Source organism: Phoenix dactylifera, chromosome 8 (assembly GCF_009389715.1).
Source record: "Phoenix dactylifera cultivar Barhee BC4 chromosome 8, palm_55x_up_171113_PBpolish2nd_filt_p, whole genome shotgun sequence".
Taxonomy (NCBI): Eukaryota; Viridiplantae; Streptophyta; class Magnoliopsida; order Arecales; family Arecaceae; genus Phoenix; species Phoenix dactylifera.
The window spans coordinates 4,365,537-4,377,214 of NC_052399.1; the positions used below are offsets into that span (position 1 = coordinate 4,365,537).

Sequence of the window (11,678 nt, forward strand, 5' to 3'; positions counted from 1 at the left end):
CCTCGAGTCTCTCTCAACCATGAGAAAAAGATAAAAGATAAAGCTCTGGTAGAACACAATACAATCTACAGTTTTATGCTTATACCACTTTGAGGTTCTTGGCTTAGGCTTTTTTATATTCTTTCACATAGATATATACACATAATACGTTAATATATATTCATATGAGTACATGGATGCGTAGTCATATATGTAATTTAGTACTGAGGATTTCACATCGGATGGAAGTCAATGACAAAAAGAGAATCTACAACCATGGTATCAGATTGATGGGATAAGATTGGCTTGGCCAATTTTGTATGCTTGCAGCTTGCATGAATGTGTAATGTGTGTGGATATACGTTTATGTGAGTTTCCGGACTTCTTTCCTCAAAATCCATCAAACGAACGCATACTTTTGGCCTGAATTGTACATATAATTAAAGGAATATTTACTCTCAAGGGAAAAAGTTTGAAAAAGCAACGGCTAGTTTCCCAGTTGGTGACCGTTAGGGAGTGGGTTTTTTTTTTTTAAAAAAAAAGAAGAATAAGAGGCGCGTCTTTCCTGTCAAAGGTTTTTCTTATGTGTGGAATATTCACTTGGTCTGCTCCTTGAGATTATTTATGCGTTCCATGCATGTTCCTTCTCATCCAATCCTACGTCAACATGAAAGCACCCCCCTCAAGCTCGAGCCACGTGGACCTGAGCTCGTGGCGACACATCAGCATGGAACACCCCCCCACCTCAATGCCCTTGTAGGCCCACATTGATTTCTTTGTCATTCTAAACCGAATTCTGAGATCTAGCTAGTTTTCATCTGAAATGCTGAATCCTTCTGGAAATGTAATCTAGTACGACTAACTTCTGACACTAGTAATTAAATATTTGCATAGCATGGAGGCAGCACGCGAATAAGAGATCTCGGGCCTTTTTGAATTATTGTTATGGAATATCTCCAGGGTGAATCGATGGCCTTTTGAATTATTGATAAAGGGGAGGGAAGGTGGTAAAGAATAAGAGATCGGAATGGGTTTTTGCCAATATGGGATTTGATTCTTAGGGTAAAATCATACTATACTACTCCATCTTCAGACGACCCCACAGACTCTACTCTTAGGCATATACGCTCCCACAAATGGCAAGTGCATCTAAAGTTCTCCTAAACGTGCATGCATGTGTGAGCTAGCGGCGCTCATGGTTTCAGCAAATTGAACTATGTTGAAAAAAAAAGAAAAAAAAATTTATTTATGTCTGTCAATTATAATATATAGGAGTAGCCTTTATATAGAACTAGAAGGCTGACAAAGTTTGGTAAAGCCGACTAAGTTTGGCACAATCAATCATAAATCAATTAAGGTGAAGTTTGGTAAAGCCGACTAAGTATCACTTAGTAATACATAGAAACGGAGAATTTATCTTTATTTATTTATTTTTTTTTTGAAAGAACATCGATTTCCGATTAGCCAGGATTGTTGCACAGTAAATGAGATTCCATGTGGGGTGAGAATCATGTAAAGAAGAGGAGGTTGGAGGCCAGATGCGAAAATTACTCTCTACACCATGATGCACGCACTTCACTTCTCTCCTACCCATGTCTAAAAAGATGTTACTAAGAAAGCCAATTTGAAATTCTCCCCAAATTTGTCGATCTTTAGCATCCCTCTCAATGCCTTTCTCTTCTTTTTCTTCTTTTAGTTTTCTGTGATTCCATTGTTCAAAGAGTGGCAGTGAAAAAGAAAAGAGGAACATCCCCGGGCCTCCACACCCAAGCTTGATTCCCAATAATTGAGGCCTGCGCAAGTATAAAACCCCCCCCAACGCCCCCCAAACCTAATCCACAGCAGCACACAAGCTCACCAAGCATTCCTCTCATCTCCCATTCTCACCCCCGTCATTTCCTCCCTATCACCTTCTAGCTAGGTAAGCAAGCCCTTCTCCACCCCTGCTTACTCTCCTCTGCTTTCTGGTTCAATCTTTGCTTCCATCTCTGTGCTCTTGTATGCTTTCATGCCTGGCAGAATGGCCTGCAATGACCACGTAGCTGCATCTCATGGCTCGCTTCATTGCATAGCAGAGTCTCATGTGATCCCAAGTTCGAGCACTTGGCGCAGAAGGCTTGGCACGTACTATTAGTGTAGTTTCAGAAGGAATTAGTATCACTTTATGGTACTAGCTAGCTAGTATGGTTTCAAACTTCCAATTATATATAGAAGCAGGACCTTGATGTATTTCCCTGCTTTACTTCAATCTCTCTCTCTCTCTCCTTATTTTTGTTCTGGTTATTGATCTTTTGGCTCTTACTTCCTAACAATGCAACCTCCTTAATTCTGGAAACTGCCATCTAGTTGAAAAAAAGATTGGTACAGCAAAAAATACTTGGTTATTTTTGGTCGTGTCTTTGCAATACCATAAGACATCCACGAGGAACGGTGTTTTATTTTCTGTCTCTCTCTCTCTGTCTTGTTGTTGGGATGATGGCAGGGTTTGAGAAGATGAACAGGAAGCCCGGAGATTGGAACTGCAGGTCCTGCCAGCACCTCAACTTCAGCCGCCGCGATTCATGCCAGCGGTGCGGCGAGCCGAGGTCGAGCAGCGACCGCTCGGACTATGCGAGCTTCGGCGGCGGCCGCGGGGGCTCCTCCTTCGGCTTCAGCAGTGGATCTGACGTCCGGCCCGGCGACTGGTACTGCTCATGCGGCGCCCACAACTTTGCCAGCCGTTCCAGCTGCTTCAGGTGCGGTGCCTTCAAGGACGACTCCGCCGTCAGCGGTGGTTTCGAGGGCGATGTGCCGCGCTCCCGGGGGTTCGGCTTTGGTGGTGGCGGTGGCGGTGGCGGTGGTCGTGCCGGCTGGAAGTCTGGGGACTGGATTTGCACCAGGTGTCCTTCAATCCCTTATCTTCTCATCCTTCCTGCCTCAATTTTTCTTATATATATATAAATAAACTTTTCAAACCTTGCGCCAATACTCTACTTGCATTCATCCATGGCTGTGCCGAGTGCATCTCATCTACGCACGCAGCAAACAGACACCTAGTTTCGCTATCTTTCCTCTTGTTTTCCTCGCAAAAGAACAACTAAAAAGTAGTAGATAAGAATGGAAATGAAGAGAAACATACAAACAACGCACATTGGTTGTCCTTTTTTTGGTACACCAAATTGGTGGTTGTTTGGTGCCTTGTCTACGTTGCAGCCATGGTTACACCAGCGCCGATAGTACGGGTTGGAATCACGTAGTTGCTGCCACCGCCGGACTCTGGTGTTTACCTCAGCAAGTTGTTGGCTATTTAATTCTGGGCCCTCGACCCTCCATGAAATTGCAACATCTGTCACGCTACCTGCCGACGAATATTCGTAATGTAGATAGATTCACCATAGGTAAAAGATAATTAATTCACCTTAGATCTGATGAAGAGCAGCATATGGATGGCCTGCATGCATTTCATTTAATTTGCCCTGGTTCTGTGTCTATCAATATGCTTGGCTAATTAATTTCGTGCTAACGTTTCATCAGGTCGGGCTGCAACGAGCACAACTTTGCGAGCAGGATGGAGTGCTTTCGGTGCAATGCACCTCGGGAGTCCGGTAATCCATCTCGACGTCGTTCGACTGCTTTCTTATTTCTTTTATTAATATTTGCTTTGAGTTTTTCTATTCTAGTTAGTGTTTCACGTTTCATGTTTGATGTCCTGATACAATCTGTGGCTTCCAATTGCAGGGACCGAAGTCTAATTAAGAAGTGGACCAAGTGACATAAGATGAACGTGAGAGATGAGATCATATGATATAGTAGTAATGTCAACTTTTAGTTACTGGTTTTGCTCCTACCGGACTCTTTTTCTTTTTTTCTTTTGGTTTTAAAGCCCACCCGTCCTCGATGTGGGAGTGTCCTGTCTCGGTTTTTTGTTTGCACTTTGGAGTTGTATCCGCCATCTTCTTTCGCTTTAGAAGTATAACTATCTAGTTGTGTTGTTGCCTCTTCTATTAAACTATCTGGAAAATTATCTTGTGTAATGTCTTAAGAATGGGCTTCTAATTACCCTATCTTAGGATGGGTAATGATCTTAGTTAATTAAGCTCTTTGAATAGCTAATGGCAAATCCATCGTATACTTATGAATGGAGATACGGCTGCGTATATATTCTGGCAAACGTTTTTTTTTTTTTTTTTTTGATGAAAAAGGGAGGAATATTCCACCCAGTTTTATGAAGTATGAGGAGAAGGAAGAACATCATATGGAGCATCCAATATATTCCGGCAAATGTTCTGTACCAGGTTCTGTCATGGAATAGTATAAGCTGGATTAGATATATTGTCCCGCCTATAATGCAAGTGGTCCAAGGAATGTCTTGGGAAATGACTATATATTAAAGCAGCTGGTTCATATTTCAAGAGCACTTGGATAACAGGAACGTGACAATGGGCCATAATAATGCAGCACAAATTATAGAATTAAGATTCAAGGAGTATCATTTCTAAAGTATAACTTTAATTTTCTCAAAAGAAGAAAAGGGTTCAACTTTGAACGTTGAGCGGTGACTCATCAGGAAGCCTAAAGAGAACCTCGATCTGTGAAGGAAGAGAAGTGGATACCTTGAAGTGTAGGGATAACGTTTTTAAGTCCATTTCGATCCTTTCTTGTAAAATTTTCTCTGCCAGGATCGAACCTCTCTTGGCTTAATTTGTAATTCCAAGGTATAATGTAATTCCAACTTGCGTGAAACACCAACTTTAGACGAGACCTCATTCATAAGTACCACGAGAAAATGCATGAAAAATTAACAAATTAATAACGCTCATGTTTGATGATGCTTACGTATCCTTGTTCAAGACCGAAACGTTCCCTTTTTTTGGTCAAAGACTGAACGTTCCCTTCATCATCTTGCCCAAACTTGAAACAGCATAGCAGATGCCTTTTAAAAGCTAATGCTATGATTCTTCTATCGTTATCTGCATGGTCTAGATTTCTGTGCATGTTTCTCCAATTATCTTCAAGATTTGCAGCAAATGGTTATGGTGGAAGATATTTGATATATTTGTTCCTTATCACTATTAAGTTTGACACAATTAATTCATGAATACTAAATTGGACATTATTATAGGTGAAGAAGAATTAATATATTTACTAAGAAAACATTCATTGATTTGCTTACCTTGGATTCTCTTATCTTTTGAGCTGACTTTACAAAGGCTTCCTAGATTGAGCTCCTCCATGTGCTACCTGAGTAATAGAATCGGTCAAAAGTCTATGACACATTCATGAATGTTTCCCTCCACCCTCCATTACCTCAGCTTTTAGCAAGATTCTTGTCCCTCCTTTAGGCCAACTTTATGTTACTTCAGCTATGCGTTGGTTTTCCAGCTTTTATCATTATCTTGTACAAAGCCAACTGATTAAAGAGCACTTGTGTGGTGTTTTCTTCTTGGTTTTTTGGTGACGCGTCAGTACTTGCATCCATCTAGCGGCCTTTCATTCATGTGAATGCAACACAAAGACGTAAGTCATTTAAAGCCAACTTGGACATGGATGCTCAGCGTGCATGTTTCCAGCCAACAACTCTGTGGAACGTCCCTGGACTAGGCTATTTTTAATGTTTTTCATGTTTAATTAATTAATAACTAATTTTTTTCATTTTTTTTAATAATTTTAAGTATAATTTGATATGTTTTAACCATGAAGCATTGTAGTCTTGTATGCTCATCCTACAAGGAATGTGCTCTGAGTTATAAGCACTCTCATATCTCTCATTGAAGCTTTGGCTCTGAGAGGTACTTTTTAGCTTGTAATATGGTTGTGAAAAGGCCAATCCGAATAAGCCGACAGCAAAATCCGACTCGTAAGATGCTCTATGTTGCGCAAGGTAGTAACCACAGAAAAATGATGCCTCAGACGTACCATATCCATATCCATATCCGTATGGGTCATGGTTACTTGTGGATGTGGATAATAAGTCCAATATACTCAGAATATGATACGTCTATGAATCCTACTCCATATGTAAGGTTGTTTGCAGCTGCATCGTGTCCTCTTGAATAACCTCGAGGTACCCATCTTCTATATGCAATCATATCCTCGCGAGCTCTACCAGATCGTGCACTGTAGTCCCTATCCTGTATAGCATGATATACTGGGACTCAATGTTGAATCAAAGTTCACCATACGATTGTCTCATAACCGGTGGTCTCATGTCTTCCACTTCCTTCCTAGCCAGTAGATCCATGACCACTAGAGTTGCTGCTCTTGGTCTCTAAATTTGAGTGAACTGGCTCCTCCTCCACAGGAGTAGGGGTGCAAATGGGTCGGATCGGGTCGGGTCTAAGGTGACCCCGATCCGACCCGGTTTCTTGTTCGGGTCCCAATTTTGGACCCAGACCCGACCCGGTTGAAGATCGGGTTGGGTCGGGTCGGGTCCGAGTCGGGTTCGGGTCGGATCGGGTCCGGATCCGGATCGGGTCCGGATCCGATCGGGTCCATTTTTTTGTGTTTTTGGGAAAAAATTTGGGTCAACCTAATTTGGTCATATCATAATTATGAGGTGCTGGGTGACCCATGACTTGAAAGACTTTGCAATTGAGCTCCAGTCAGAACAAATGACCCATGACACACTATTTTTTATCTATATGACTGATTGGACGGAACTCGGTGTCTCCCAGCTCCCCTCTCACGAGGACAAAAAAAATCCCAAACCTTCTTCCAAATCCAATTCCATTACAGAAAACTGGCACATGACCCATATTCAGTTGCAGTGTTCCCTCACTTTCTCCCTTCAAAAGTTAAAAGAAACAAAAACCAAAAAACAGAAGGAAAAAAACAAAAGGCAGCTACCGAGACACCAGAGGTCTCAACAGTGTAATAGATCGAGAGAGAATCCTGACGGGCCGACGTTCCTTTAGATTCTGTGAACCTATGCTTGTTGCTAACTTGCTATCCTCCCACACTGACCAACAGTACCTCAACCCACGCCAAAAAAAAAATAAAAAGAAAAAAAAAAGACTTTCTTTTGCTTTTCCTCTCTCTCTTCGGGTCCATTCGGGTCGGGTCGGGTCCGTTTGGTAAACCCAGACCCGACCCAGAAAATGATTCGGGTCCAATTTTAGGACCCGACCCGGACCCGCGGGTCCTAAAATTCGGGTCGGGTCGGGTCTACGCGGGTCGGGTCGGGTCACGGGTCGACCCGACCCATTTGCAGCCTTACACAGGAATGGCCCAATGCATTTGGGGGCCTAAAGTAAACTCACTAAGAGGGATCTTTTTTTCTTTCTGTTTTATTTTTGAGGCCTTTCCTTTAGTGGGCCGGCCTAAGACAAACTCACTAAGAGGGGCCTTTTTTCTTTCTATTTTGTCTTTGAGGCATTTCCTGCGGTGGGCTTTCTTAGAGCCGGGGCCTTAGGCGACCGTGTCTCGCCTAAGAGTTGGGCCAGCTCTGCTCCTCCACACTCTTCATGGAGACTGCAGGTGCCTTTTTTTTTTCTTTTTTGGTGTGCTGAGCAGCTGCCTACTTACCCTTCATGCTTCTCTCTATCTGTTTACTCTTTGTGCTCCTCTTTGCCGACTATGATGGGAGGATGGATCTTTCTCTCCTGACCGAGTCGACCAGATAGCGTAGTGGTCTTGCCCAAGTATCTCTCTATCATATCTCTAAGAGGATATCTCAGACATGGAGTCATGTGATGATCAGCTCTATAGCGACCTCTATGGCTATGGCTTATCAGTTGGAAGGACATATAGAATATTGCGAATTGCCCACTGCCCTGCATTGATCCTAGTCTTGCTGGCTACAAAATTGACCGGTTGTGGAAGCGATCCTTCCTTGTCAAACTCCGGCTCCTACTACTAGCCCACAAGCCATCCTATTATAGGATCATCCTTATCGTCAATGAAAACAATATGGATCGGATTTGTGTACTTTAGCTCCACTTTCTCCTAAATGCACTTCAACCTCAACCTCAGATTGTAGTGAACATATACAATGTTGTTGATGTGCTTCTGTGTCAAATGGTTCCTCTGTTGACTGTGGATGAGGGTGAAGGTGGACCAACCATGCTCACAACTACTCGAAGAGACCGTGTGGAAGAGGATTAGGATAGCTAGTCATTAAAATTTTTGCGGACAAACCAAAATGAATCCACCATTTAACTACAAAAATATTAAAAAAATTGCATATAACGCCAAGTAAATATCCTATTAATGTGTAATATATCTGAATTCATATATTTTTTTTCGATTGTTACAGAGACTCCAAAGTTGTCAGTGCCCCATCAAAATATTTTGATTTGTGAAAAAAAATTATATTGTAATATGTTAATAATTAAAGATATCAGTTCTCGCTGGTGGAGCTCTAGGTGGTGCTGGCCAAGCTCCGTCTCTTAAAGGCATGGAACATTGGGAAGGTCCATGAGATAATTTGCTTCGTTGATCAGGACCACGATGGACATATGGATTTTGGTGGGTTCCAGCACATGATGTAGGATATCTCCATTTAGAGCACCTGATGGACGGTCCATGATACATCACTTTTTTTCCTGTTATTAGTTTTTGCCTTGCTATTTCTGTTGTTCTCGTTTCAAGCCGTAGCCTTTCTGCCGACGATGAGGGCAGCCTTATGAGAACTAGCGGGCGGAATTAACACTTCTCCTTTATTTCTCTTTTTTTCCTCTTTAATTTATTTGGTGCTGTTTTCTAAGTAGTATATTGGAATGTTTAATTAACACTTTGAGTTAGCCAATGGGTGTGAAGGACAATATAATTTGGATGAATGGTTCTCAAGGTCGACTTTCCAACAATATATTAGCTTAGTGGAGGATATTTTAGGGGGAAAAAATGAAAGACTAATATAAAAAATAGTTATTCAATTTTTTTATTGAGTCAAACAATTTTAAAATCTTCCTAATAATTAGCAAATTAAATTTTATTTGCCATATAACTTACATCTTTCTCCTATATAGCCCATGCAATGGTATTTAAAATCATGTCAAATTGAGTCATCTACCTATTTAATTGTTAAAAACTTTAAAAAGGATAAGAGGAGGAGGAGGAGGAGGGGGGAGAGAGAGAGAGAGAGAGAGAGAGAGAGAGAGAGGAGGGGGAGGAGGAAGGAGGAAAGGGGAAGAAAATGCTATAAAATTTCATGTATAATCCTATAGGATCAAAACAACATCTCATCATAAATTTTAACCTAAGGTTATAAATCCTAAGTGTAGCCATGATTTAAAATTTCAGTAAATCACAACAAAAAAAGAAAAAGCATAAGAAAAAGGAAAGAAAGCATGTTAATTGGTAATGTTTTCAAGACATCCATTAAGCTTGGGATTTTATTTTTTTTTGGTGGCAGCAACAACTTTCACTTGTTGCATAAAAAACCATGATTTAAAATTTCAGTGCATCACAACAAAAAAAGAAAAAGCATAAAAAAAAGGAAAGGAAACATGTTAATTGGTAATGTTTTCAAGACATCCATTAAGCTTGGGATTTTTTTTTTCGTGGCAGCAACAACTTTCACTTGTTGCATAAAAAACCATGATTTAAAATTTCAGTGCATCACAACAAAAAAAGAAAAAGCATAAAAAAAAGAAAAGGAAGTATGTTAATTGGTAATGTTTTCAAGACATCCATTAAGCTTGGGATTTTATTTTTTTTTGGTGGCAGCAACAACTTTCACTTGTTGCATAAAAAACCATGATTTAAAATTTCAGTGCATCACAACAAAAAAAGAAAAAGCATAAAAAAAAGGAAAGGAAACATGTTAATTGGTAATGTTTTCAAGACATCCATTAAGCTTGGGATTTTTTTTTTCGTGGCAGCAACAACTTTCACTTGTTGCATAAAAAACCATGATTTAAAATTTCAGTGCATCACAACAAAAAAAGAAAAAGCATAAAAAAAAGAAAAGGAAGTATGTTAATTGGTAATGTTTTCAAGACATCCATTAAGCTTGGGATTTTTTTTCTTTTTTTTTGGTGGCAGCAACAACTTTCACTTGTTGCATAAAAAACCATGATTTAAAATTTCAGTGCATCACAACAAAAAAAGAAAAAGCATAAAAAAAAGGAAAGGAAGCATGTTAATTGGTAATGTCTTCAAGACATCCATTAAGCTTGGGATTTTTTTTTTTTTTAGTGGCAGCAACAACTTTCACTTGTTGCATAAAAAACCATGATTTAAAATTTCAGTGCATCACAACAAAAAAAGAAAAAGCATAAAAAAAGGAAAGGAAGTATGTTAATTGGTAATGTTTTCAAAACATCCATTAAGCTTGGAATTTATTTCTTTTTTTTTGGTGGCAGCAACAACTTTCACTTGTTGCATAAAAAACCATGATTTAAAATTTCAGTGCATCACAACAAAAAAAGAAAAAGCATAAAAAAAAGGAAAGGAAGCATGTTAATTGGTAATGTTTTCAAGACATCCATTAAGCTTGGGATTTTTCTTTTTTTTGGTGGTAGCAACAACTTTCACTTGTTGCATAAAAAACCATGATTTAAAATTTCAGTGCATCACAACGAAAAAAGAAAAAGCATAAAAAAAGGAAAGGAAGCATGTTAATTGGTAATATTTTCAAGACATCCATTAAGCTTGGAATTTTTTTTTTTTTTTGGTGGCAGTAACAACTTTCACTTGTTGCATAAAAAACCATGATTTAAAATTTCAGTGCATCACAACAAAAAAAGAAAAAGCATAAGAAAAAGGAAAGAAAGCATGTTAATTAGTAATGTTTTCAAGACATCCATTAAGCTTGGGATTTTTTTTTTTTTTTGGTGGCAGCAACAACTTTCACTTGTTGTATAAAAAACCATGAATTAAAATTTCAGTGCATCACAACAAAAAAAGAAAAAGCATAAAAAAAGGAAAGGAAGCATGTTAATTGGTAATGTTTTCAAGACATCCATTAAGCTTGGGATTTTTTTTTTTTTTGGTGGCAGCAACAACTTTCACTTGTTGCATAAAAAACCATGATGTAAAATTTCAGTGCATCACAACAAAAAAAGAAAAAGCATAAAAAAAAGGAAAGGAAGCATGTTAATTGGTAATGTTTTCAAGACATCCATTAAGCTTAGGATTTTTTTTTTTTTTGGTGGCAGCAACAACTTTCACTTGTTGCATAAAAAACCATGATTTAAAATTTTAGTGCATCACAACAAAAAAAGAAAAAGCATAAAAAAAGGAAAGGAAGCATGTTAATTGGTAATGTTTTCAAGACATCCATTAAGCTTGGGATTTTTTTTTTTTTTTGGTGGCAGCAACAACTTTCACTTGTTGCATAAAAAACCATGATGTAAAATTTCAGTGCACCACAACAAAAAAAGAAAAAGCATAAAAAAAAGGAAAGGAAGCATGTTAATTGGTAATGTTTTCAAGACATCCATTAAGCTTGGGATTTTTTTTTTTTTTTTTTTTTTTTTTTTTTGGTGGCAGCAACAACTTTCACTTGTTGCATAAAAAACCCAAGCAAAATAAAGTTAAATTCTTCAACAAAAAAAAAAGAAAAAGTTAAATTAAACTATATCAACTCCAAAATTAATCCGTAATTCTTTCATCAACTACTTGTTGAGAGGCCTGGCCTTCTTCCGATTCTTCAAAAGACACATCTCCTCTGCAAACTCGTGGGCCCAAAATGTGTTGTTGGAGTGGGGGCCCACGCGCAGCCCGTACCCTTTGGCGGTATCGTCCAATTCCTCTCTCTTCCGGGAAGGAAATCTTTT

General features: G+C 39.2%; 1 protein-coding gene across 3 annotated transcripts; it reads left to right on the forward strand.

Moving 5' to 3' along the window:
* Positions 1-1,793: 1,793 nt before the first annotated feature.
* LOC103708776 (TATA-binding protein-associated factor 2N) lies at positions 1,794-4,078 on the forward strand. 3 transcript variants are annotated; one of them, XM_039128724.1, is made up of 5 exons: positions 1,806-1,900; positions 1,999-2,099; positions 2,462-2,858; positions 3,493-3,563; positions 3,697-4,078. In XM_039128724.1, the coding sequence occupies exons 2-5, from the start codon at positions 2,000-2,002 to the stop codon at positions 3,708-3,710; spliced, it is 582 nt and encodes a 193-aa protein (XP_038984652.1). In that variant the 5' UTR covers positions 1,806-1,900; position 1,999; the 3' UTR covers positions 3,711-4,078. The 3 variants fall into 3 exon arrangements, with proteins under 3 accessions (XP_008792072.2, XP_038984652.1, XP_038984653.1); XM_008793850.3 differs by lacking the exon at positions 1,999-2,099 and having other exon boundaries at positions 1,794-1,900; XM_039128725.1 differs by lacking the exon at positions 1,806-1,900 and having other exon boundaries at positions 2,055-2,146.
* The last annotated feature ends 7,600 nt before the right edge of the window (positions 4,079-11,678 follow it).

Bases quoted from the DNA above. Each gene is read 5' to 3' on its own strand.
- LOC103708776 (XM_039128724.1), top strand. From the start codon at position 2,000: ATGGCCTGCAATGACCACGTAGCTGCATCTCATGGCTCGCTTCATTGC. The intron at 2,100-2,461 runs GCACGTACTATT...GGATGATGGCAG, and splicing joins CACTTGGCGCAGAAGGCTTG to GGTTTGAGAAGATGAACAGG. The intron at 2,859-3,492 runs GTGTCCTTCAAT...ACGTTTCATCAG, and splicing joins GGGGACTGGATTTGCACCAG to GTCGGGCTGCAACGAGCACA.